This window comes from Corticium candelabrum, chromosome 1 (assembly GCF_963422355.1).
Source record: "Corticium candelabrum chromosome 1, ooCorCand1.1, whole genome shotgun sequence".
Taxonomy (NCBI): domain Eukaryota; kingdom Metazoa; phylum Porifera; class Homoscleromorpha; order Homosclerophorida; family Plakinidae; genus Corticium; species Corticium candelabrum.
This window is the reverse complement of record NC_085085.1, coordinates 12,375,657-12,398,682: the sequence shown is the minus strand read 5'-3', so window position 1 is coordinate 12,398,682 and position 23,026 is coordinate 12,375,657. Positions and strand designations below refer to the sequence as shown.

The following is a 23,026-nucleotide window of genomic DNA, read 5'->3' as shown; positions in this document are numbered from 1 at the left end:
CTCACATCCGTCTAGTCGTTGGTCGACAAGAAACTACTGTAACCAGAGGCTCCGCCTCGGGTTAGCTAAATGAATTATCTCGTGGTGCTAATTTACTAGCGCGCGATGACGTAAGATCCCGGATATTACGGGTACTGTTTTGTCGTGACCGCTGTCTCAAGTCGCCACCCTTGTCGGTAAGATTGAATCACAGATGTGTGGTAGTTATTTGTAAAGGCAGCACGTTTACTCAGACGTTTAGACTGGTACGTAGACGTCGTCGTTGCTAGCGTGACGTTACTCATTGCAGGATTTATTTGTTTTACTGGGATGCGCTCTCCCCAAGGACAAGACCGAATCCTGTCCCTCCAGATCCGTGGACGATTTTTGTACGTCTCTGTCCGACCTTACCGCTGCGTCATACCGTCCGCATGACGCGGCGGTAGGATCTGGCTACGCGAGCCTAACCAAGTCCGTTCAAAGAATGGAGAGCCCGTGGGAAATGTGGCTACCAGATAAGACATATAGGGCGGAAACAACAATATTGCTATCATCCTGGATTGTAATACTAGCAATCGTAATTAGAGCAATGGTTGCTACCCAGCCCTCACTGCCTACTATGATGATTATCTATCTACTTTAGTACGTCAGGGTCTGTCCTGTGCAACAGTTTTCTGCCATTCGAACTGGCCAGAAAAGGCGTTGAAAATGTGACGGCGGAGAAATGGAAGAATTGTGTCGACCACCGTCACCACGTCATCCAGAAAGTGGAAAACCATTACAGAATGTCCGACGGTAGAACAAGCGGTAGAGAGATTAGTAGGTGCAGATGACTCTTAGACAGTGAAGAAATCCTGGTGGGTGTCATTTACTGGCGGTATTCTTTGTTGGTACAATGTATGGGAGGAGTCTCTTTCCGGAAGCATGCTGTATCTTACGGAAGCCGGTAGCGGCGGATTGATATCAGTCCGCCGTTCTCGGCCGCACTGATATCAATAGACACAAATAGTGTAGCGCGCGTTACCAAATGTGTAAAATTTACTTTTCTAGGTACTACAAAATAACGTGCGCTATTCTAGATACAATGGACACGTCACCGTCTTGTATTCTAACTAGATGAACTGTGGAACATGTGTGCGCGCTCTTCGATCTGCTAGCAGCTCAGGGAACCCCAGTTTGGAATCGTTGTTTGGTGCACGTCGTGGAAACGGTACTAATCGACTTTCCAGTGAATTGGATACGAGTAGTGGGTTTCAGAAACCATATTATTCCGATGCAATGATTCTCCAGAACCTGTTGGTACGCCGTGCTGTCCAAACGACCTTCCAGTTTCGCCAGAGACCCCACACCATGCCAACACATCGATCCCCACACCATCACACTAGCCGCGTGCTGGACCGTACGATCACAACATTCAGGGAGAAATTCCTCACCTTTGCGACGCCAAACGTACAGAGCACCATCGTTTCCTATGCTGACTTTTGACTCATCTGTAAAAAGAACAGATTTCCAGTCATCCAAAGTTCATTGTGTGTGAGCGGTTGTCCATCCCAGTCGCAAACGCCGATGGTTTTCTGTTAGCAGTGGGTTTTTTCTAGGCCTCCGAGCGTTCACTCCTGTCTCACTGAGACGACGACGGACTGTTCTACTTGATACCTGCTTGCCGGTTTCATCAGCCAGCTGATACGAGAGCAGTCGTGATGTTGCTCTGCGGTTCTGCAGTGCTATTCTCTTCAGTCGATGATCTTCCCGGATTGTCGTTGCCTTCCCACGTCCAGGTCGTTTTTCATAGTCGCTGCTGCCATGGGAAAGCCGTTGCAGGCACTGATGAACCGAATTCCTGGAGCGGCGGACAAAAGCTGCGATCTGACGCACAGAATGGCCAACTGAGTGAAGGGCTTCAATTTTCCCTCGCGTTGTTGGACTCAACTGTTTGCCTCGAGGCATCGCTGCAACTCGTGAAATATCGCACGGAACAATACTCTGCAACTGCGTGCAGCTGAATGTTCAGGCTAACTTATTGCCTAAGTTTGGCGGTCTCAAGGGCAGCGGTTTTAGTGCAGCTGTCATTTTGGCGGTAGCAGTTTGGGATTTTGCTACGTAAAACGTGGACCGGAAGTGGCATGTCAATGTTCTTTTGTTGCTATAACTTTTTTAGTTTTTGTCTTAGCAGGATTTCTTTGTAATTAATTAGTGTCGCATGATTTTTGAATACGTTGAAGTTTGTTTATTGATTAAAATGGCAAAACAATTCAAATTGTGATGACATGCGCGAAATCAATGCGCAAAAACAGATGATTCGCCTTTTTTTCATAATGTTGATAAGAGGACCCACAAAATTGCTTTCACTCTCTACTACAGAGCATTCTTAGATTGTATGCCAAGAATGAGCATCCAAGAGCGATGAACGTGTACAAAGACAAGAAAAGTAGGAATGGCCGTCTTCCTTCTTCAAAGCAAACTAGATGCGCAGTAGGTAGTAAGTAAAGCTGCAGTCTTGAACTCAAGCTATGTTACATACTAACAATGGCGCAATCCATGAAAAAAGAAATTCGAAAAACATTTGGTTTTGCTAGAGAAACATTCAGTGCCAAAGTTAGACTAGACACAAAAACGCCAGGTGTCCCTATAGTTTTGTCCAAGTCTGTACTTTCGCACTCCTAATAACTTACCAAACTAGAATTATAAAAACTTTTTCTCTGAAAAAAAGAAATAGATGTAGGGACTGTATAAAAAGTAACAGAAACAAGATCTATAGATAATATGAACCAAAGCCAGACATATGATCATTAGTGAATCCTTCCAACCACATTCCCTATATTTCACCTCTAGTGGGTTGGAAGGATTCACTGATGATGTCTGGCTTTGATTCATATTATCTACAGATCTTGTTTCTATTACTTTTTATACAATCCCTACATCTATTTCTTTTTTTCTTTCAGAGAGAAAGTTTGTAAAATTCTAGTCTAATGTGTGACCCAGCAGATTGTATCACGCCCAAGCCTCCAAACAGGTGAGTGATCAAGAAGTTCACGCTCTCCAAATTCTCAAGACGACTTCAGCGATCCGGACTTTGCGTGTAGTTCACTCGTTGTTTCGTCGCACATCCGCCATCTGCACGGCCCTTGCTAGCTAGTGCGCAGACTGTATTGTAAAGGCCAGTAGGGCGCGCAATTATGGCACATTGACGTGGAATTGCAGTCCACTCTTCGTGTTTTCAGTTATGATCATGACTTTCGGGAGGGTAAACTTGAAGTCTCCAGGGCCATTCTAGCCTAGGGGGAAAAGACATCTTTGTCCGCACAAACAACGAGTGAATACACGTGAAGTCTGATCGCTGTAACTAGACTTGGCAGGCTCGCGAGTATACACGAGTAGGACAATAACGTAGGAATACACTCACCGTTGAGAGTCACCATGCGCTGTTGGGAGGCTTGGGCTCGATACAATCTGCTGGGTCACACATTAGTTAGACATAAGCTAATTGAGTTTGTGACGTAGTGGTATTTAGTCACGTGGGTAGTATTTAGTCACGTGGGTAGTATTTAGTCACGTGGGGTGCCAAGGCTAGAACGTGTGACACCAAGTGAAGTAGATGTAGACATGGTGAGTCAAGCTATGACGTAGGGAAGGCTGAAAGTGTCATACCGAACCGGACACTGACAGGTTTACGTGAGTCTGGGACAAGGCCATAATACAACAGGTACTCGACCAGAACAAACCAATACTAGATACCGATAATACGTCAGTTATTTTCCGCTTGTCACGTTTTTTCGTGGATTGTTGTAATGAAGTAGACGTTCTGTGAAGTAACCTAACAGCTGTCATCGGTCATTGTTGCTTTTGGATTTCAGATTCTAGAATTGTGCTATCCGAACAACGTGTCTGTGTGTGATCATCAAAGAGACTTCACAGTACTGCTCAAATACTTTGCTGTGATCAAGGTATGTGCTGTGTAGATAATTTTATGTTGTTTCCAAAATTCCATGCATTCCAATATCTATCTATCTGAGAGTCACTAATATAGTTTGTATTAGATTACATTAGATTATATAATTAACTTGAGGCGGAGTCTCTGGTTACAGGAGTGAGTCAGTGGGATAGGAATGTCATACAGATTAGGGGGAATGTGTGCCAAAGTGTAGCCTCGTGTACCCAGGACGTCTGCATGCAAGTGGTATTTGCACTATGGAGCTCCTCGTTTTCTTCCACTTTTAGCTCGATTTCACGATGACCTATTATATATAGAATTTTAAAAACTTTTTCTCTGAAAAAAGAAATAGATATATAGGGATTGTATAAAACGTAATAGAAACAAGATTTAGATAATATGAACCAAAGCCAGACATCTTTAGTAGATCCTTCCAACCCACTAAATGTAAAATGTAGGGAATGTGGTTGGAAGGATTCACTAATGATGTCTGGCTTTGGTTCATATTATCTATAGATCTTGTTTCTGTTACTTTTTATACAATCCCTACATATATTTCTTTTTCAGAGAAAAAGTTTTAAAAATTCTAGTTTGGTAAGTTTTTAGGAGTGCAAAAGCACAACCTACTCCATTAATTAAATATTCTATAGCGTAACGAAAATACACATTTCCTAGATCATACATGGTATACATGTATAGTCTCATATCTTGAGCATGTGGATCTTACGTATACAGTGTACTGTACTTGCAAAATATGCAAAGAAGCTGTGCAGTGTTATGTATAGGTTTGAATCGCGCAGACGTTACATTTAGTTGCAATTATAACTTACCAGTAATAAATGAAGCTTTGTTCTACTCACTTGAGAGCTATGAGCGTGCATGTAGTTGTGTGTGTGTGTGTGTGTGTGTGTGTGTGTGTGTGTGTGTGTGTGTGTGTGTGTGTGTGTGCGCGTGCGCACGCACGCACACCCTTGACCATTGCTGCTTGATAGGATTTTACTGGAAGCAGTATACAGCTATTTTGCTGTACTAATATCTTGCTTTACTGATAGTATACCATCATGGTTGCTATCTAACTACATGCACCACATAATATTGTCATCCTTCTAGCTTTTGGCCAGAGACACGCTTGTCCGCATTTGGACCAGCTGACCCTACAATGCTCTCCAACATTCGTCTCTCAATGTTTCTGTTGACAGTTTCAAGTTTGGTAGTAATCATTGTTATGGCTAAATTTTTTGAATCAACCTTGTTTCACCAACCGATATTTGAAGGGCGGACTGTTTACGTGAATGACCACAGGGAAATCGTCTACCCAGACTGGTTGTTGCCCAGAAGGCAAACCATACCAGGTTCTTTTGAAAATAGTCGAGCAGAGACAAGAGACCTCACGTCTGCTGCTACATCGTCGTCGTGGCGTGTTTTGACCAGTGAGATTGTTGTAGGCAGACCTTTTAACGTCATTTTAACCTCTCGTGATTGGCAAGGAAATGTCAAGAGAGAGGGTGGAGATTACTATCGTGCTGTTTTATATGGAAACGCCGGCAATGACACCGACCCGAAGCCACTGAGCACTCTGGGAGAAGTGACTGATCTTTTGAATGGATCCTATCTTATCACATTTGTACCGGCCTGGAGCGGACGAGCTGATATTAGGGTTGAGTTGTGGTTGGCAAGCAACACTGTAACGTCTGTGAAGAGCGCTGTAAAGCCCAACTACATTTTCTTGTGTGTTTTCAATGACGACTATGGCATCAGGGCTGACTATCTCGGTCCGCATAGTCGACAAAGTGTCATGCAGATACTGGAAGACGAGCATGAGTACGAGGACGGGAGAGCGAGTGGTTTGGCATTAGTATGTTACATGTCATGGTATGGTATTCGATATGGAGACGTCAGTAACAAGAAGTCATCGTGCCGCATGAAGTTTCCTGCGAGTTATAAACAGCGCTGGCACGGAACTTGTGTTGGTCCTCGCTCTCTCGGTTTGTCTGGGAATTGTGGCTCCCTCAAGTGGTGTGTTTATCATAATAGCATGGCAGGAAGCAATGCTCGTCAAAAGTACATTGCCAGTCTTGAAACGGGTCCCGTATATGGCGACGTCGACTCGGTGACAGTTTCGGAGGCAGTATACGACTACTGGACCACTTTTGGTAGTAGGGCATGTCGACCACGGGCGGTAGTCCGAGCACAGGGCTATTGGTTCGGTACGGAATGGATCAATAGTCAGTGCTCTTTCTATTGCAACAGCAAGAAGGAATGGTGGAGATGTTTATCAAACAGAGAGCTCTACTTTATTGGCGATTCCACTATCAGACAGCTTCACTTTCTACTTTTATCAAGCTTGGGCATAGCCATTCCAAAATCTCAGTATGTCCCGGAAGAATTGGAGAACATGTACTTAGAGTATTACAATGCCACGATTCGGTTCAGAATGCATGGTCCCCCTTTGTTGACGTCAATGACCATCAACTTTAATTTGGCCACCTTCTCAGCTGATGTCATCGACCAAATTCCAGGAAACGGAAACGAGATTTTGGTCTTGAGTTGCGTCCATCATTTTATTTCGATGTCTCCTAAAGGATTTGAAATGCGCTTGCAGCAGATCATCGACGCCATACGTCGCTTGAAGAAGAGAAGAATGGGCAGAGCGATTCCAATCGTCGTTCGCACCGCCAATTTCCGAGAATTTGATTCATTGCGAGTTAACTGTTATCGCGTCAAGTGGTACAATGAGATTTTAGCTAGAGCGTTTGTGAACGCAAATCTCGGCGTCGTTGTCTATGACGTGTTTGATATGACTGCAGCTGGTCGATACCCTCATTTGGTTCATCAACCCAAGTACGTCATGTCTGCGGAGATGTCCCACATTCTCAGCTTGGTCTGTTACAAAAGGTTTAGACACAGATGAATGACTTTCTGATCGATTTTAGGTTTGTACGTAATGTTAGCTCTGTTAGTCTAATTAGTATACGTATAGCTTGATTATAGATATATACAGCTATGCGAACTGATTTAATTAAAGAATATACATAAAATTGCGTTTACACTGTATTTTGTATGCGGTTGACTGTGCATGCAACGCACAGTGTAGTATTGTTTGTTGCTCAAGTGTTTTTGAATTAATAGGTTTTTGTAACAACTTTTAAGTTTTGTCGTTAGGTTCTTTTGTTCTTCTTGGTCAGCGAATCGTATCTCTATTTTGTCTGAAACGGCTGATTTCTAATTGTTACCGAGCATAGCGAGGCTTCTAATCCGGGTCGCACAACAGAAAGGGGCGTGGTCCTATGGCAATCCATAGAACGGTCGGTATATCTTTGTGTACACACGAGCCTCAAATTTCTTCTCCCTACGACCACGTTTCATTACAAGACCTACCTTAAAAATTCGTTTTCGTGTCCGACTACAGTTGAGTCTATAAACGATTTGTGCAAGCGACCAAACGGTGACGAAAAAGATTCATGAATTTCCGTCGCTCCATCCTTTTGTATTGTAGCTAGGGATTGTGGTTACTTGACAAACAAGAAACACCTTCAGGAGTTGAATGCCACCTACAGTCAACTATTCACACGTCCCGTACTTTACTAGGTAGTTTGCATGTTTACGGTAATTTCCACGACAGGGTTTCAACAATACGTGTACTGTCTACCTAGGGCGAGGCGTTTCAGTAGGCTACGTAGACGGTCAGAAAACTCCGTTGCGACGTGTAACTTACCAACGCGCGAGGCGCCTATGGATGCCGTAAAACTAGTTAATTAAAAGGAAGAGGCTCTTGTACGGTTTGCTGTCGGTAAACTTACAATGAATCTATATCTGGCATCTCCAGAATTTTGGTGTCAAAACAGGAAACAGTGTGTTAGGTACTTTGCACTCTCAGACTAAATATGTTAGCGTATTTCTAGTGTACAAATTTCTAGTAGCGTGGGGCTTGTTTCAGCTTGATGGTGAACGTCGGCTTGCATTAGCATTTACGACGACACCTTTGATGCATAGACAGTGCAAATGGTGGTGGTTTTGATTAGACTCTTGGCTTACAGCTATAGCCTCGTACCAGACCTCTCGCACTATCGTGCCTGGTCTTGTATGTATGACACGACACCTCAGATGGTCTGAGCTTTTTCCTCCCACCATTTATGCTCTAGAGATGATCGTGTGTCGAAGACCAGTAGCTCACTACTAGGATTAGCCTAATATGAGCCGTTTCGTGCCAATGCTGTGAACGACGGGCGAGGTACAGTGTCGCGTTGCTGACATCAGGGACGTAGGAATGACATCCAGACTGCTGATGGGGGGGGGGGGGGAGATGCGTGGCCCCGTAGTTCTTACACATGTCGTTGTGTTGTGTACAGTAGACGCATGAGCGGCAACTCTGACCTCTGCCACATCTCCACTACAAACGTAATCAAAACGCCAGTCGCACTAGCCTGCATGCCCATCTCAATAGGAGCCGGCGTTGCTTCTTCGCTGTAGCCTCGCGAGCCAAGCGTTCCTCCGTGCTCCACTGTGCGACCTCACGTGCTGTTCGCCTGCTCGCGCGTGAGAGAAGGTGCTTGAGAGAGCAGTTCCGTTGTCGTGTTATACTGGAACCAGACACGACAGATCGAGCAAGAGGGTCTGGTACAAGGCTAGGTACAGCTTCTGCTCGTATAATATTATCTAATGAATCATCGGCATAGGAACCGGACGAAAAGGGCCCTGGCCCCAATAATATTTCTGCCTCACTGCAGTATTTCCCAATGCTACAATGGATACCGTACGTGTTTGGCCTGTCAGGCCAAAATGGACGGGTCAAAAATTGGACCTCCGGATAGGGTTAGCGGTACGGCTAGGGTCCAAAATTTTCGCTACAGGTTCCTCAAATCTCGAAAACTGCCTATGCCTATGTCCAGCAACAGCAGCGGTCGAAAACTACGTATATGTATGGCCGTGCAGGCCCTGGCCACCGAACGACGTCAGTGTTTGGCACATCCGCTCTCGTTGGTAACGCATTGGCACCTTGTTTGGAGTCTGTTTCTATTTGACTGCAAAGTTCATGGCAAGAACCAAGTTGAGGAGACATTCGACAATGTAATAACATAACAGAGTGGTCTTCACTCTTCACTCAGAAACATTCCCAGCGTGTATACGTATACGTGGTCCACTAAACGCTAGTGTGGCACTTACCTATATTTATAGGATAAAACTGGTCGTTTCGTTATTTTTAGAGTACAAGACAATTGCGTTTTGGATTTGGGATAACTGTCGTACGTTTTTGGCCTAATTCACGCCAGGCCTTGAAACCACGTGATCTCCCCGCAGTCATTATCTAGAGCTCTACAGGGTGGTGTAACAAAGGAAAGGAACCGTCTAGCTGCACTACGGTAAAGAAAATTGCTGACAGAATTGCCTTCCGTTATGAGCGCAGCTCAGAGAACGTGAGCGGGAGCATCAGAGAGTGCGATACCCGGTTGTTGTCGGACGAACCGAGAGAACTAAATTATTGTACTTATCCGGGCCATCCAAATGGAACAACACACATTTACTGCATAACAATGGTCACACCCATTTCTAAAAATCACAGCTATTGAGTATTCTCTGTCGGTTACTAGCAATTAGCCCAAAGAGAAGAAAGGGCTACTCAAAATCATAAAACAGCACGAAACATAAATATGGTCGACAGTGTCCAATAATAGTCAATAAATGAAACAGACACTGTACGCTATAGTAAATGAGAAGCATAGCCGCACAGACACAATTCGTGGCCCAACATAAGACAGTCTGACTAAATAATTCTATTCCTTCTTGCTGCACTGCGCGCAGAGTATCTCTCTGTCTTGCGTGTAGGGCGGGTTAGGAAGAGATCCCGTCTCAATTTCCGCAGGATACAGACGAGCTTGGTTGAAGTCTCCGTTTGATCGCGGATTGTAATAAGCACTGGGTGAATTGTCAACGCACATGTGCTCGCCCTTCGACACTTCGCTGTAACTGTGGGCAAATACATAGCCCCAATAGTCAGACTGATAGCCGGTAGGACATATGTTGTCACCAAAATGAGTGAAAGTGGAGATCGTCTTTCTGTTCATACAGACAGCACAAGAAACCTAAACATAGATTAATACAAGCAGTCAAGATGTATACATTACATTTGTCATAACCATCATGTTTAGTCTCGCAAAGCTCTCTCTTCCTCAGTTGAGGAAGCGGTACGTGCATTACGAGACAATGTGAGTTCGGCTCCTTACCATTTTATTTTCCACAGCTCTCAAATCAGGTCCAAGAAAACGACCTGTCGTTTCGTACTCGTAGCCATACAGCAAAGCTCCATTGTTATCTCCAGAATCGAACTTGCCATAAAGCGGTACCTCGGGCATACAGAAGACGTTAGCTCCGCTACCCCAGTTTCCATAATGCGAACCTGCGGCAAAGCCCTTATAGACAAGAACATCGTCCGTCGATGGACATTCTTCGCGTCCCCAGCGAACGTATGTCGCAGAGTATCTTGCTGACGTTCCCGATGTTGTAGCGTCATCCTTCGGAGTGCAAACAGAGCACGTCAGCTCGCGATTTTGGATATACCGATCTTCTTGATTTCGACACCATATGCTACCGCACTCGATCTCGGTCATGTACCATCGAGCCTGCGCAGACGTCCGGGCCATGACAGACTCCGGCTTGTCATCGACGCAAGCCCAGTTTCCTTTGTATGACGTGTACCATTCGGCCATGAGATATCCCTTATATTCCACCTTCCAGTCGTTGGGACAGTCGTACCTTCCCGGATACACCATGTTGGCATCTGCACTACTAAAGCAGACAGCGCACGGTGCCGTGCGACGATAGACGGCATCAAAATCTGGCGCCACACCAGATGATTCGTACGAAATACCGTAAATAAGAGCACCGTTTTGATTATTTTTATCGAACGCTACATAGGACGGCTTGTCGATGAGGCAGAGATTGTTCGCTCCAGATCCCGTATGAGCGTAATGTCCTCGAGCTGCGTAGCCGTTGTACAACGTCTCAGCTGTCGAAGGGCACGTCTTGCGTCCCCAACGAGTGTACACCGATCCGGTCGTATTCGCGGCAGGACTCGAGCAGACGGCACACGTCAGCTCGTAATCGTGCTTGTACACATTACAAGGAACGTTTCCACACTCGAGCTCCGTTGGATAGAGTATACCCTGATTGCTGCCGGTACCGAGTGTTGTGTTGGGAGTGTTATCCACGCAAATATACTCAGAGCGGTAATGATACCATCCGTTATAGTAAGTGTAGTGAGGAGCCATCACATAACCCCAATACTCGACGTTCCATCCCGCAGCACAGACGGTCGTTCCTAAGTACAATGGTCATCATCATCATTACGCCAGTGTTCTAGCCAGGATTTTTTGCCAACCGTCAATATGACGTCATTAAATATAATGACGTCATCAAATGTTTGATGTTGACATATTTGATAATGATATCATAAAATTACATTATCTGTTCTCTAGTTGTATTAGAATCAAATGCAACATAACACAGACAGACAGACAGATATACAGTAGATTATTACAATGACAAGTTAACTTAAAAACTGGAGTTATGAGCTGACCTAAAAGAGTAAAGGTGTACATTTCAAAACATGAGATTGATGGAACAGTAATTAGTAGAACACCTGCTGCAACCACAGTCACTCATTAGCACTTCTTGTGTGAAAAGAAAACAAGAATTTACCTCAAAAGCCAAAAAGGAGACCATGCACTCCTAGCCTCAAAGTTCCAGACCGTCTCCCAAAAGAAATAGGAGACGGTCTGGATCAACTTCTGATCAAACCGAGTTCCCAAGTAGGCGTGGTTACTCAAGGAAATGAAGGGTTGTGACAGTCAAAAACACCTCTTTAGATAATAGCGCTATGCCACCCAATGTGAGACTAGGAGATGGATTACTACACTCTAAAGGTGTGTTCAAACAAGGTGGGTGGTAATCAACTGCCATGGCGGCAAATCTGCAGCAGTCCGCTGTTGGGGATGCATTGAACAATTTCGAGAGCCTTGGGCGTTGTTTCAAAGGCACGGTCCAGTGTAGTTTTACATCATGAAAGACGCGCACGTTCATGCAATCAATTACCAGCTGTCTTTACACACAATTATTGTCTAACGCCTTCGCCAAAAGCCGTGCATGTCATTACAGAACTCTCGACGTTCATTGGCCGCCACAGCTTGCTGATTGGCTGACTCGGATCACTTCCGAACTCGGTTTGATCAGAAGTTGATCCAGACCGTCTCCCATTTCTTTTGGAAGACGGTCTGGAACTTCGAGGCTAATGCACTCCCTAAGATTACCAGATGTCTGACATGAGAATATGTATTGTTCTGTAGCAACTTTGGGACCATCAAGACCACTAATGTCTTTAGATCCGTCATCCCACACTATGCATGGTAAGGCTTTCCAATTCTGTCCCAACCGTCAATAAATGCTGTTATCCCCACTCCAAACGTCCCTTCCCTCTCCCAACCATCATTTTGACGGTACTGACGTTACTGGCGAGAACACTGATTACGCCATCGACTCAATCTCTACATTCCTACACTCTACGTTTCATACCGTGTGCGATGTACGTAGCCGTGCCGTTCGCTTCACACACAGCGCAAGCGACCCTGTAGCCGTCGACGTTATTCAAGGAACTGACACCGAATCTCGACGTTCTGAAATTGGCGCCATAAACGAGATCTCCATTTTGGTTGGTGTCCTTCGAAGCGTACGAGGTACCAGGAAGACTCAAACAGAGCGCATTGTATCCTGAACCGCGATGACCGTGGCTCGCCCTACACACAGAAATGTTAGTTAATGTTATAGACTGAGAAACAGATCATGGACAGACAGATGGATGTACGTACATACAGTTAGACGGACGTGTCAGAAAGACAACCATAAAACAGTTAAACAGACAGACTCAAACATGACAGAAACAACATAAACAGACAAACAAACATGACGTAAAGAAATGGACAGAGAGATAAACAGAGACAGACAGATAGGTAAACATGACAGAAAGAAACAGACAGACATATAAACAGACAGATAAACATGACAGACACATACATAATACATAAACAAGACATAAACAAATGGACAGACACATACACAGACAGACGGACAGACAAACAGACATGACAGAAACAAATGGACACACACATAGACAGACAAACAAACATGACGTAAAGAAATGGACAGACAGACAAACAGAGACAGACAGACAGGTAAACATGAAAACAAATAGACAGACATGTAGACAGACAACAGACAAATAAACATGAAAACAAATAGACAGACATGTAGTAGACAGACAACAGACAGATAAACATGAAAACAAATAGACAGACATGTAGACAGACAACAGACAGACAAACATGAAAACAAATAGACAGACATGTACACAGACAACAGACAGATAAACATGAAAACAAAGACAAACATGTAGACAGACAACAGACAGATAAACATGAAAACAAATAGACAGACATGTAGACAGACAACAGACAGACAAACATGAAAACAAGTAGACAGACATGTACACAGACAACAGACAGACAAACATGAAAACAAATAGACAGACATGTAGACAGACAACAGACAGATAAACATAAAAGGTGGGTAGACAAATGTCATTCAACGTTTCCATTGCTTACGTTCCCATATAGCCGTCGTAGATTTTCGTCGATCCCGACGGACAACTCCGATGACCCCAACGAGTAAAGATCGCCCTGCGTCTGCAACTGCTGCCGTCGCCGCCACACACGCCGCAACGGTCGAACTTCTTGCCGCCGTGGAGGACCCCCGCGCAGTCTGCGTTTGCTGAACTCAAAAATCGAAATCGTCAGACATCGAAATCAAAGCGTAGAGCGTGATTGTGGCTTACCTTGTGTGCCAATGCAGTCGTTTGTGAGATCGGCGATCTTTCCGTTGGGGCACTGCGATACGCATTTACCGTCGTCCCGGTAGTGGGCACATTTGACGCACTCGGACGGTCCCGCCGCCGTGCATCCGCCGAGGCATTCGGAGTCGCAGGAACGGCATCGTCGAGAAGAGTCGGCATACTGATCCTTGCCGCACGACAACACGCAGTCTTGTCCGTCTCGAAAGTGAGGACATACCGACGACTGACGGGTGCACTGCGTGCACAACATTTCACGCTCCTGAGTGTAGGGCGGACAAGGTAAGGTCCCGCAGTATGCCTCCATAGGCCACACTCTTCCTTGATTGTAGTTGGTGCTTTTCCTCCTCGAGTATTCTTGAGGCTTGTCGTCCAGACAGATGAAGTTGCTTTTCTGGTAACTGCAGCAATGACGATTAGCGAAGCCATAACCAGTGTAGTCTGATACGTATCCTTCAGGGCAGACGTCCTTTCCGAAGAGGGTGAACGTTGCCGAAATGGCTCTGCTCTCACACACGGCACAAGACATCTAAAGGACAGAAATCGGTCACTACATCACATAATATGATCTCACCACATACCGTATTTCCACGAGTAGTAACCCGTGGGTTACTATTTTCAAACTGATCAGAAGTATTTAATAAACAGGGTTACTAATCGAGCGCGGGTTACTATTTTTTCGATGTCTGCTATCATGTGGTTCAACTTGAAGTTCAGAGCTATGCAAGTAGTAGAGGGACAGACACACTCTTGACGCATGCAAAACTGTCAAGTTACGGTAACCCTTATTCAGTTACCGGTAGTTTACCCAGTGTCCTCATCATCAAAAACCATAATGTCCTCATCGTCATCATCATTGTCTTCATCTTCTTCTGACTGTGCCTCTTCTGCCAGACTTGTTTTGTTCCCTCAATCTTTTTGTTACATTTTAGTCTCTGACCTGCAAGGCATGGGCTACTAATCAAGCACGGGGCTACCACTTTTCAAACTGATCAGATCGACGGGTTACTATTCGAGGAAATACGGGACGCACTGCACCTGTCTGTCATCCATGGCTTTGTAGTCTGAACCGGACAGACCGGAGGACTCGAACTCGACTCCATACAGCAACGCTCCGTTCTGGCTGTTGTCGTTGCGTTCAGCGTACGTGGCGTTCTTGCGCAAACACAAGACGCTCGCGCCGCTGCCGGTGTGAGTGTGGTACGCGCCGCCGACCAGTCCGTCGTACACCTTGACGGCGCTCGATGGGCAATCGGGTCGTCCCCAGCGAACGAACACGGAGCTCTTACGCTTCGTGTCCGGTGAGCACACGGCACACGTGACTTCTCTCTGATCCACATACGCATCCTGCTCCGTTGTATCACAAGGAATACCCCCACAGCGTACTTCAGTTGGATACCAGTATGCATATCCGTTGTTCGGTGCGCTTCCGGCTTGCGCGTTCTGGTCCAAACACACCCAGTCGTTCTTCTTGTGCGTGTAGTACCCCGCGAAAAGATATCCTTTGTATTCAAGCTGCCATCCGCTCGGGCACACGTCGCTGCCCGGAGCCATAATGTGAGCCTCCTTGTCCGACACGTAGCAAGCGGAGCAAGGGACCGACTTGCCGTTGATGCGACTGCCCAAGTCTTGAAGATTGCCGCTAATCTGGTAACGAGCTCCGGACAAACGCGCGCCGTTCTGATGAGAGTCACTGGTCGAGAGTCCAGTCCAGCTCGGCGAATCGACGAGGCACATGGCATTAGCGCCGCTACCGGAGTTTGAGTATCGACTCGAGACGGCATGACCGGCGTACAAGGATTTCGCATCGCCGGGACAGTCGCTCCTGCCCCACCTGTAATACACGACGCCGCTCTCGTTCTGAGGAGGAATGCAGACGGCACAGGCGAGTTCGCGGTATTGAACATAAGGAGGGCATTTGATCCCTTCGCAATAGATTTCGGCGATATACCACCTAGAATAAAAACAAGTCGGTTACTCGAATGGCGTTTCGTTCTGGCGCCAGTCTCGCCTGTCTTGATTCCTGTTCGATCCGCCGTCTCCTTTCTCCATGTTCACGTCGACACAAACGTATTCCCCTTTATTGTTGGTGTAATAATTAGCCATAACGTAACCGTAGTATTCCCTAGACCAGCCGGTTGGACACTGAGTAGACCCTGCAAGGCAATGCGAGACGATGTGACGCAGTGGCAGGCAACGACACGTCGCATGCGGTCGAATTACCTGACACTTGCAGTACGGATCCTCTCACCGCTTCACAGACTGCGCACGGTATCGGTGAGTTGGATACCGAACGAACTTGAGCAGACGGACCACTGCCCGTCTCGTATTCGGCTCCATACGTCTCTGCCCCGTCCTGATCTGAATCTGTATGCTGATAAGCAAACCCGGGATCGCGAGGTAAGCAGAGTCGATCAAAACCACCACCAGAAGATCCATCGCTCGCACTACAAACGGTAAAAATCAATACAAGATTGCCACTGAAAGGCAGTACCGTCGATCCTTACCTGGATGAATATCCCTCGTACAATTTCCTCGCACCGGTAGGACAGGACTTGCGTCCCCATCGCGTGTAGACGGCTTTTGCGTTGCAACTCGTGCCATCGCCTCCACAAACACCGCAACGGTCGGTCGTCTGTGAACCACCGACTACACCAGCACAATCGACCGAAGCTAATCATAACCGTAACATCACGTCATCTAATTACCACTCGCAGTTGCTGATCCAGCTAGTCTTACCGTTCTTGAAAACGCAAACGTTCTGAGGATTGGATACGGTATCGTTAGGGCAAGCAGCGATGCACTCGCCTTTGTAGGTGACATTGAGACAGTCCACACACTGGGTCGGCGCTGGACCGCTGCATCCACCAGAACCGCACCGATCGTGACACGCCTGACAACGTTTCTCGCCATCGGCGTACTTCCTCGGAGGACAGTCCGATACGCATTCTTGTCCGTTCCAATATCCGTCACAAGAACCGACGATCTTGCTGCACTGTGCGCACACCACCTCGCGGTTGGAGCTGTAAGGAGGACACGGAAGAGTACCGCACTGACAAATCAATCAAACAACAAACATTAAACATTCTGTAATGTCACATAGGTCACAAAAAGACACGACTGCACCTGAAGCGCAACGGGATATAGTCGGCCCTGGTCATTGTTTGTATTACCCCGGTTGTTGGTGTATTTCTCGGGATGGTCGTCGACGCAAACGAACTCGCCCTTACGATGATAGCTACCGTGGTAGGTCGAGAAAGCATAACCAACAAAGTCTGACGAGTAGCCGGAAGGACACGTGTTGTTGCCAAACATCGTGAACGTCGACGAAGACCCCACGTTCTCGCACACGGCACAAGGAACCTGCAACGAACAGTGTACAATGAGACGCAAACCAACCAACCAACAAGCGACGACAAACCTCGTAATTATGAACTGATCTGTATTCTGAACTACGAAGCGCACCACTGCTTGTTTCATACTCATATCCGTATAGAAGCGCACCTTCCTGGTTGTTGTCGTTGTGATCGGCGTATGTGGTGTTGGGAGTCATGCAGAGGAAATTCGCTCCACTTCCGGTATGCGAGAAATAGGAACCGGCCAAAAATCCATTTCTCACCAAAGTCGATCCAGACGGACAAAAGTTACGACCATACCGCGTGTACACAGTCGTACGGCGTGATGTCACCGGCGAGCACACGGCACACGTGACTTCTCTGTTCTGGACGTACCCATTGGGACGAGTGCGCGAGCATTCAATGCTACCGCATTCGATTTCAGTAGGGTACCAGAGAGTCTGACCGGAACCAGACGATGGTGGACTAATTGTTTCCGGTTGGGAATCGACACACACCCAGTTTGATTTCTGATGTGTATAGTAGGCGGCCATCAGATATCCCCAATACTCAAGCTTCCATTCCTTTGGACAAAAGTTCTCGCCGGGAACCATTATAGTCGATCCCTTTTTCGCGACCAGACAAACGGTACACGGTATCGCCTTGTTGTCGACACTCTGGAAAGCGACGACTTGCGAGTTCCATTTATATTGTGCTCCGTACAATTGAGCCCCACCGTTGTTACTGTCACTGTGGGTCAGGTAAGCAGGTGAAGGATATACACAGATAGGATTGGCACCGGATCCTGATTGTGGAGAGCTAGCAGCTCGACCCTTGTAAATTTCCGCATTGCCTGATGCGCATACCTGTCGGCCCCAACTATGATAGTAAGAACAATAAATTATAAAGAATCATCTCAACTAATACAGTCGACGTCCTACCGAGTGTAAACCGTTCCGGTATGCGAATCACTTGGAGGAGAACAAACAACACACGCGAGCTAATAAGAACGCAAGGAAGAGCCTATGAGAAATCAGAACAAGCGAAACTGTGTGTGTCTACTGACTTCTCTGTCGTTGTTGTAAGGCGGACAAGACAGGGTGCCGCACTGAAATTCGGTCGGATACCAAGCGACCTGATTGTGATTGTTGCGCACCGTCACTCTCTCCGGATGTCGATCGACGCACACGAACTCTCCCTTGTATCGATTGTACTGGTTCACCATTAGATAGCCCGTATATTCGACTACCCAATCGGTGTTGTTCACTTTCGGGCATACGTAATTACCTGCGAAAAAATTCAACTTGTCAGTACGCCCGTGTACGCATGCAGTCACCCAAAGCGTGAAGTCTGTAACATAACCTACCTGGTACCATCACAGTCTCCCCTCTTGCAGCCTCGCAGACGGCGCACTGTATAGGAGAGTTTGCTACGCCGAAGAGATCCGACACACCGAACCCACCGGTTTCGAATTCAGCGCCATACAGATAAGATCCACTGTTTGTGGTGTCGGTGTGTTCCCAACTCTGACCGGGTTTGTTCGGCAAGCACAATGAATTATGCCCACCGCCGGAGTGATCATCGAGAGAACTAACGGCAATAGCTTACAATCACTCCATGCAACTCTGTTCAATATAATGAAACGATTTACCTTGCAGCCGTTCCGTAGTAGAGAAGTTTAGCGGTTGACGGACACGTCGTGCGGCCCCAACGAACGTAGACAGCCTTCAGGTTGCAGGAAAGATTGTCTCCGCCGCACACACCGCAACGGTCAACAACCTTCGTTCCGTTGACGACGCCAGCACAATCAGTAAGCGCTGCAAAGCAAGTAAACTTAAAGCTGGGTTCACAATACGTTCCGCTCACCTCCACGACGCGGTGAGGCAAACCCCTGATTCCGCGCCGCGGTTTCTGTTGGCTGCGGTGTCTGGTGTCCTTTTGTCGGGATCTCGAGGCATAATAATTACCCGTATAATACTAATTGCGCTTGGTTCTTGAATTTGACTTTGCTGCTCCTTTTTTTGCCGCCGAAAAATGCGCAACAGACTGAGAAGGTAGGAAGCAGAACAATTTTGTTTGTGAATCGCGTCTTCACGGTGCAGAGCCACTTTTACTTCAAGCATCTGAGCGTGACCACCTGATTTCATGCTAGGCTACGATTGGTCAAACTTCAGCGGCAGCGAGCAGTTTGTTTCAGAGATAGCAAAGTTTTCTATCCCCTGCGGCGTGCCGCTAGCACTCGGAGCATGCCGGTTTGCCGCGCGGCAATTTGTTCACAATTCGCCGTTGCCGTTCATCTCTGGTGAGCGGTGTGCCGCTTGTTACCGCTCAGCTGAACGGCACATATTGTGAACCAGGCTTAAGCATCAATCTAGCTTATTACATGTACAGTATAATATAATAATCGGCCTATAACGTACGCGTAGATTTGACGCAGACGTTGGTGACGTCAGATACGAAACCGGTTGGACACTCCGCCACGCACTCTCCCAAAACGTCCATCGTCTTGCGCTGGCACGACGTACAATTGAATGCCGTCGATCCCGAGCAGCCGTCGGCGCACTCGGGATGACATTCCTGACACACCTTGTTCTTGTCGGAGTACGTCATTAGAGGACAAGACGTGACACAAGTCTGTCCGTGCGAAAAGTAAGAGCAACGGGTTGCGAGTCGACTGCACTGCGCACACATGACTTCGCGTTCCTAAAACGGCACACAATTACGAACACACCGACGCCGCACGAACACACACAGATTCGTACATCTGTGTATGGAGGACACGGTAGAGAGCCGCATCTGCTCTCAACGGGATACAACATGCCGTGATTGTTGCTTGTCGTGCCGAGTCCGTTATCGTAGAAGTCGGGATTGCGGTCGACGCAGATGAACTCGGTTTTCCAGTGGCCGCTCGTCGACGACATGACGTATCCCGTATAGTCTGCACTGTAGTCCACCGGGCACACGTCGCTTCCAAACTGGGTGAACGTCGTCGCCGCTTGCAGGTTCTCGCAAATAGCACACGGAACCTGATAGAGAGATCCGGTTTACAACATACTAATATAATATTATTGGAACGGCAGTTTTGCCTTACTTCTCTGTTGTACACTTGCCGGTAGGGACCCCGCAGACCCGAGTTTTCGTACTCGTAACCGTAAAGGCGACCGGACGAGTGGTCCGAGTCGCTGTGGTTGAGGTACTGAGCCGTCGGGTGCATGCAGAGAAAATTGTTGCCGCTGCCGGAGTGGCCGTGATACGAACCAGCAACAAACCCACTGTATATCTAAAAAGCCGTTATTATCAATAAGATAGATGATTAATTTGCGACGCATGCGCGAATGCGCCGGTAACCTGTCTCGTCGTAGCGTTCGTTCCCGGGCACGTGTTTGAGCCCCAGCGTGTATAGACCGCCGTTTTGCGTCTCGTGTCGGGTGTACAGACGACGCACGTCGCCTCTCTGTTCGCGACGTATCCACCATCCTCGTTTCTGCAACGCAAACTTCCACACTCTATCTCGACCGTATAAAGAGGGGCTCCTCCTCCGCTCTCGCTACCGATAGGCTCGGGCTCGTTGTCAACACAGATGTAATTCACCGAGTAGCTGCCGTAGTATGCCGAGAAAAGGTATCCGTAATATTCGGGTTTGAAATAACCCGGGCACGTGTATCTGCCCGGCACCATCACGTGAGTATGAACGTCCGGTGTGAAGCAGACAGAGCAAGGTATGCGACGGTTGTGAACGGCGCGCAAACCTTGAGCGTGTGGCGGACCAGACGAAGTATGATAATATGCTCCGTAGACGTACGCAGAGCTTTGGTCGTTGTCGTTGTGTTGCAAATATGTTGGTTCCATCGGCAAGCACAACGGGTTGGAGCCGCCTCCGCTGTGTCCCGTATGACTCACTGCTGTACGTCCGTCGTACACCTTGACTGTCGTGCTGTTGGAAGGACACGATGCCTTACCCCAGCGAATGTAGACTTCGCCCGAGCCTTTTGCTTCTTCCGGAGAGCAAACGACGCACGCCAACTCCCGATACTGAGTGTAAGGAGGACAGGGCAGACCATTGCATTGTACCTCGGTCGGATAAACGAACGACTGACTACGAGATGAAGGACCGCTGCCTCGCTCGGCGAACCTCTCTACGCATATGAACTCCTTTCTCTGGTAGGAACTGGTGTAGTAATTTGCCATTACGTATCCCTCGTATTCCTCATGCCACCCTCCGGGACACTCGGATGAAGCTATTGGAAACGGTCAGACAAACATATATATGTATGTATATACTATAATATATATATATATATATATATATATATATATATATATATATATATATATATATATATATATATATATATATATACAAGTTCTAATTGTAATACGTAATACGAACATAAGAGAAAACATAGGAAACTTGCCTGGATACATGAATACTCCACTCCGAGGCGCCTCGCAGGCTGCACACGGTACTGTGGCTCCATTGACACGTTGAAGCTCTGGAATAGCCACAGTTCCCGTTCTGTATTCCACACCAAATAATTCTCCAGAACTTTGCGAATAGTCCGACTGTTCAAATCCAGACGTTGGGGTTTTCTGGAGGCAAACGTAGTTGTAGCCACCTCCACTCTGAGAATACTGAGGGCTACAAACATCATGAAACGAGCAGACTCAACGTTCAAATGTACGTCCAATGAGCAAAACGCAACCAACCTTGCCGTGTATCCCTCGAAGAGTTTTCTGCTGGGTTGAGGGCAGCTGCTGCTTCCCCAGTGGATGTAAATGGCTTTCTGATTGCAGCTTTGGCCATCTCCTCCGCACACTCCACATCGATCATAAACTTTATTGCCTCCGCGATTACCCTCGCAATCAACATCAGCTACAACAAGTCATTGATATAAAATATAACACAACTGCGTCATTACATCAATCAACTCTTTACTCGTTAATAAAAAATTCCTAAATAAACCAACGTAAAAATTCAATATTTAGAGATAGTGACTTACGAGTAGCCTTGACGCATTTCTTGTCTACATTGCTGATGAACGTGGCTGGACACGACGCGACGCAGCTGCCATTAAACACAAAGTACTTGCATGCACCAATACAGTCGCTATTGAGAGGACCACGGCAGCCCGCGTCACCACAGTACGGGTGGCAATCATCACAATAGTCAGTCGTCGAGTTGAGGAATGTTCCGGTCGGGCATTCGGCGACGTACGATCCGTTATACACATAATGCAAACAACGCTCCAGCTTGCTGCACTGTGAGCAAAGAATCTCCCGATAGTTGACGTACGGTGGACACAACAACGACCCGCAGCGGTACTCAACAGGATAGAGTCTCGCCTGGTTGTTGTTCAAAGTGCCGAGACCGTTGCTATAATAACTCGGAGTCTTGTCGACGCAAACGTAACTACTCTTTCTCTCGCTGTATCGTGAAGAGAAAGCATATCCCGTATACTCCATGTCGTATCCGGACGGACAAGTCGTACTACCGAATAGAGTGAACGACGAAGTCGCTTGCGTGTTCTCGCAAACGGCACACGAGACCTACAAAAATAAAGAGACCGATTCGAATGCCTTGCGATAACAGTTACAGACGCGGACCGACGTACCTCTCGATTGTTAACACTGCGTAGAGCTGTAGCCTGGATGGTGCCTCCTTCGGATGTCTCGTACTCGTAACCGTAGAGAAGAGAACCACTTTGCGATCGATCGCTCTGATCTATGGAATAGACGGAACATCTCAGTGCACGTGGCTGATACGCGAGAAGCATATGAGTCGACTAACCTCCGTACGTTGCGCGAGGTGGCATACAGAGTACAGACGCGCCGCTACCTGAGTGACTATGATAGGCACCGGCAGCAAATCCATTGTAAACCTGAACA

At 47.0% G+C, this 23,026-nt stretch overlaps 2 protein-coding genes across 3 annotated transcripts; one reads left to right on the top strand and one right to left on the bottom strand.

The window, feature by feature from the left end:
* Nucleotides 1-137: 137 nt before the first annotated feature.
* Nucleotides 138-7,113, top strand: LOC134196315 (NXPE family member 3-like). Of its 2 annotated transcripts, none has more exons than XM_062665425.1 (3): nucleotides 138-176; nucleotides 3,834-3,923; nucleotides 5,021-7,113. In XM_062665425.1, exon 3 carries the CDS (start codon nucleotides 5,070-5,072, stop codon nucleotides 6,819-6,821), a length of 1,752 nt encoding a protein of 583 aa, XP_062521409.1. In that variant the 5' UTR covers nucleotides 138-176; nucleotides 3,834-3,923; nucleotides 5,021-5,069; the 3' UTR covers nucleotides 6,822-7,113. The 2 variants fall into 2 exon arrangements, with proteins under 2 accessions (XP_062521409.1, XP_062521402.1); XM_062665418.1 differs by lacking the exon at nucleotides 138-176 and adding an exon at nucleotides 3,427-3,682.
* A 2,341-nt stretch (nucleotides 7,114-9,454) lies between these two features.
* Nucleotides 9,455-23,015, bottom strand: LOC134178569 (uncharacterized). Its single transcript, XM_062645443.1, has 25 exons — nucleotides 22,929-23,015; nucleotides 22,753-22,862; nucleotides 22,141-22,687; nucleotides 21,848-22,013; nucleotides 21,556-21,779; nucleotides 20,489-21,378; nucleotides 20,232-20,420; nucleotides 19,903-20,166; nucleotides 19,561-19,843; nucleotides 18,792-18,957; nucleotides 18,507-18,730; nucleotides 18,207-18,427; nucleotides 18,082-18,140; nucleotides 17,227-18,019; nucleotides 16,932-17,168; nucleotides 16,545-16,857; nucleotides 16,313-16,478; nucleotides 16,029-16,252; nucleotides 15,817-15,961; nucleotides 14,844-15,759; nucleotides 13,791-14,334; nucleotides 13,561-13,726; nucleotides 12,476-12,696; nucleotides 10,132-11,225; nucleotides 9,455-9,990 (listed from the first exon to the last, which is right to left on the bottom strand). The coding sequence occupies exons 1-25, from the start codon at nucleotides 22,951-22,953 to the stop codon at nucleotides 9,682-9,684; spliced, it is 8,496 nt and encodes a 2,831-aa protein (XP_062501427.1). The 5' UTR covers nucleotides 22,954-23,015; the 3' UTR covers nucleotides 9,455-9,681.
* Between the last annotated feature and the right edge of the window lie 11 nt (nucleotides 23,016-23,026).

What these genes read in the sequence shown, in the direction of transcription:
- LOC134196315 (XM_062665425.1), top strand. Translation starts at nt 5,070, where the DNA reads ATGCTCTCCAACATTCGTCTCTCAATGTTTCTGTTGACAGTTTCAAGT.
- LOC134178569 (XM_062645443.1), bottom strand. Translation starts at nt 22,953, where the DNA reads ATGCCACCTCGCGCAACGTACGGAG. An exon ending in CGTTTGCGTTTTCAAGAACG is followed by an intron (nt 16,479 to 16,544) that starts GTAAGACTAGCT and finishes GGTTATGATTAG; the next exon opens with CTTCGGTCGATTGTGCTGGT. An exon ending in AAGCCATGGATGACAGACAG is followed by an intron (nt 14,335 to 14,843) that starts GTGCAGTGCGTC and finishes TCTGTCCTTTAG; the next exon opens with ATGTCTTGTGCCGTGTGTGA.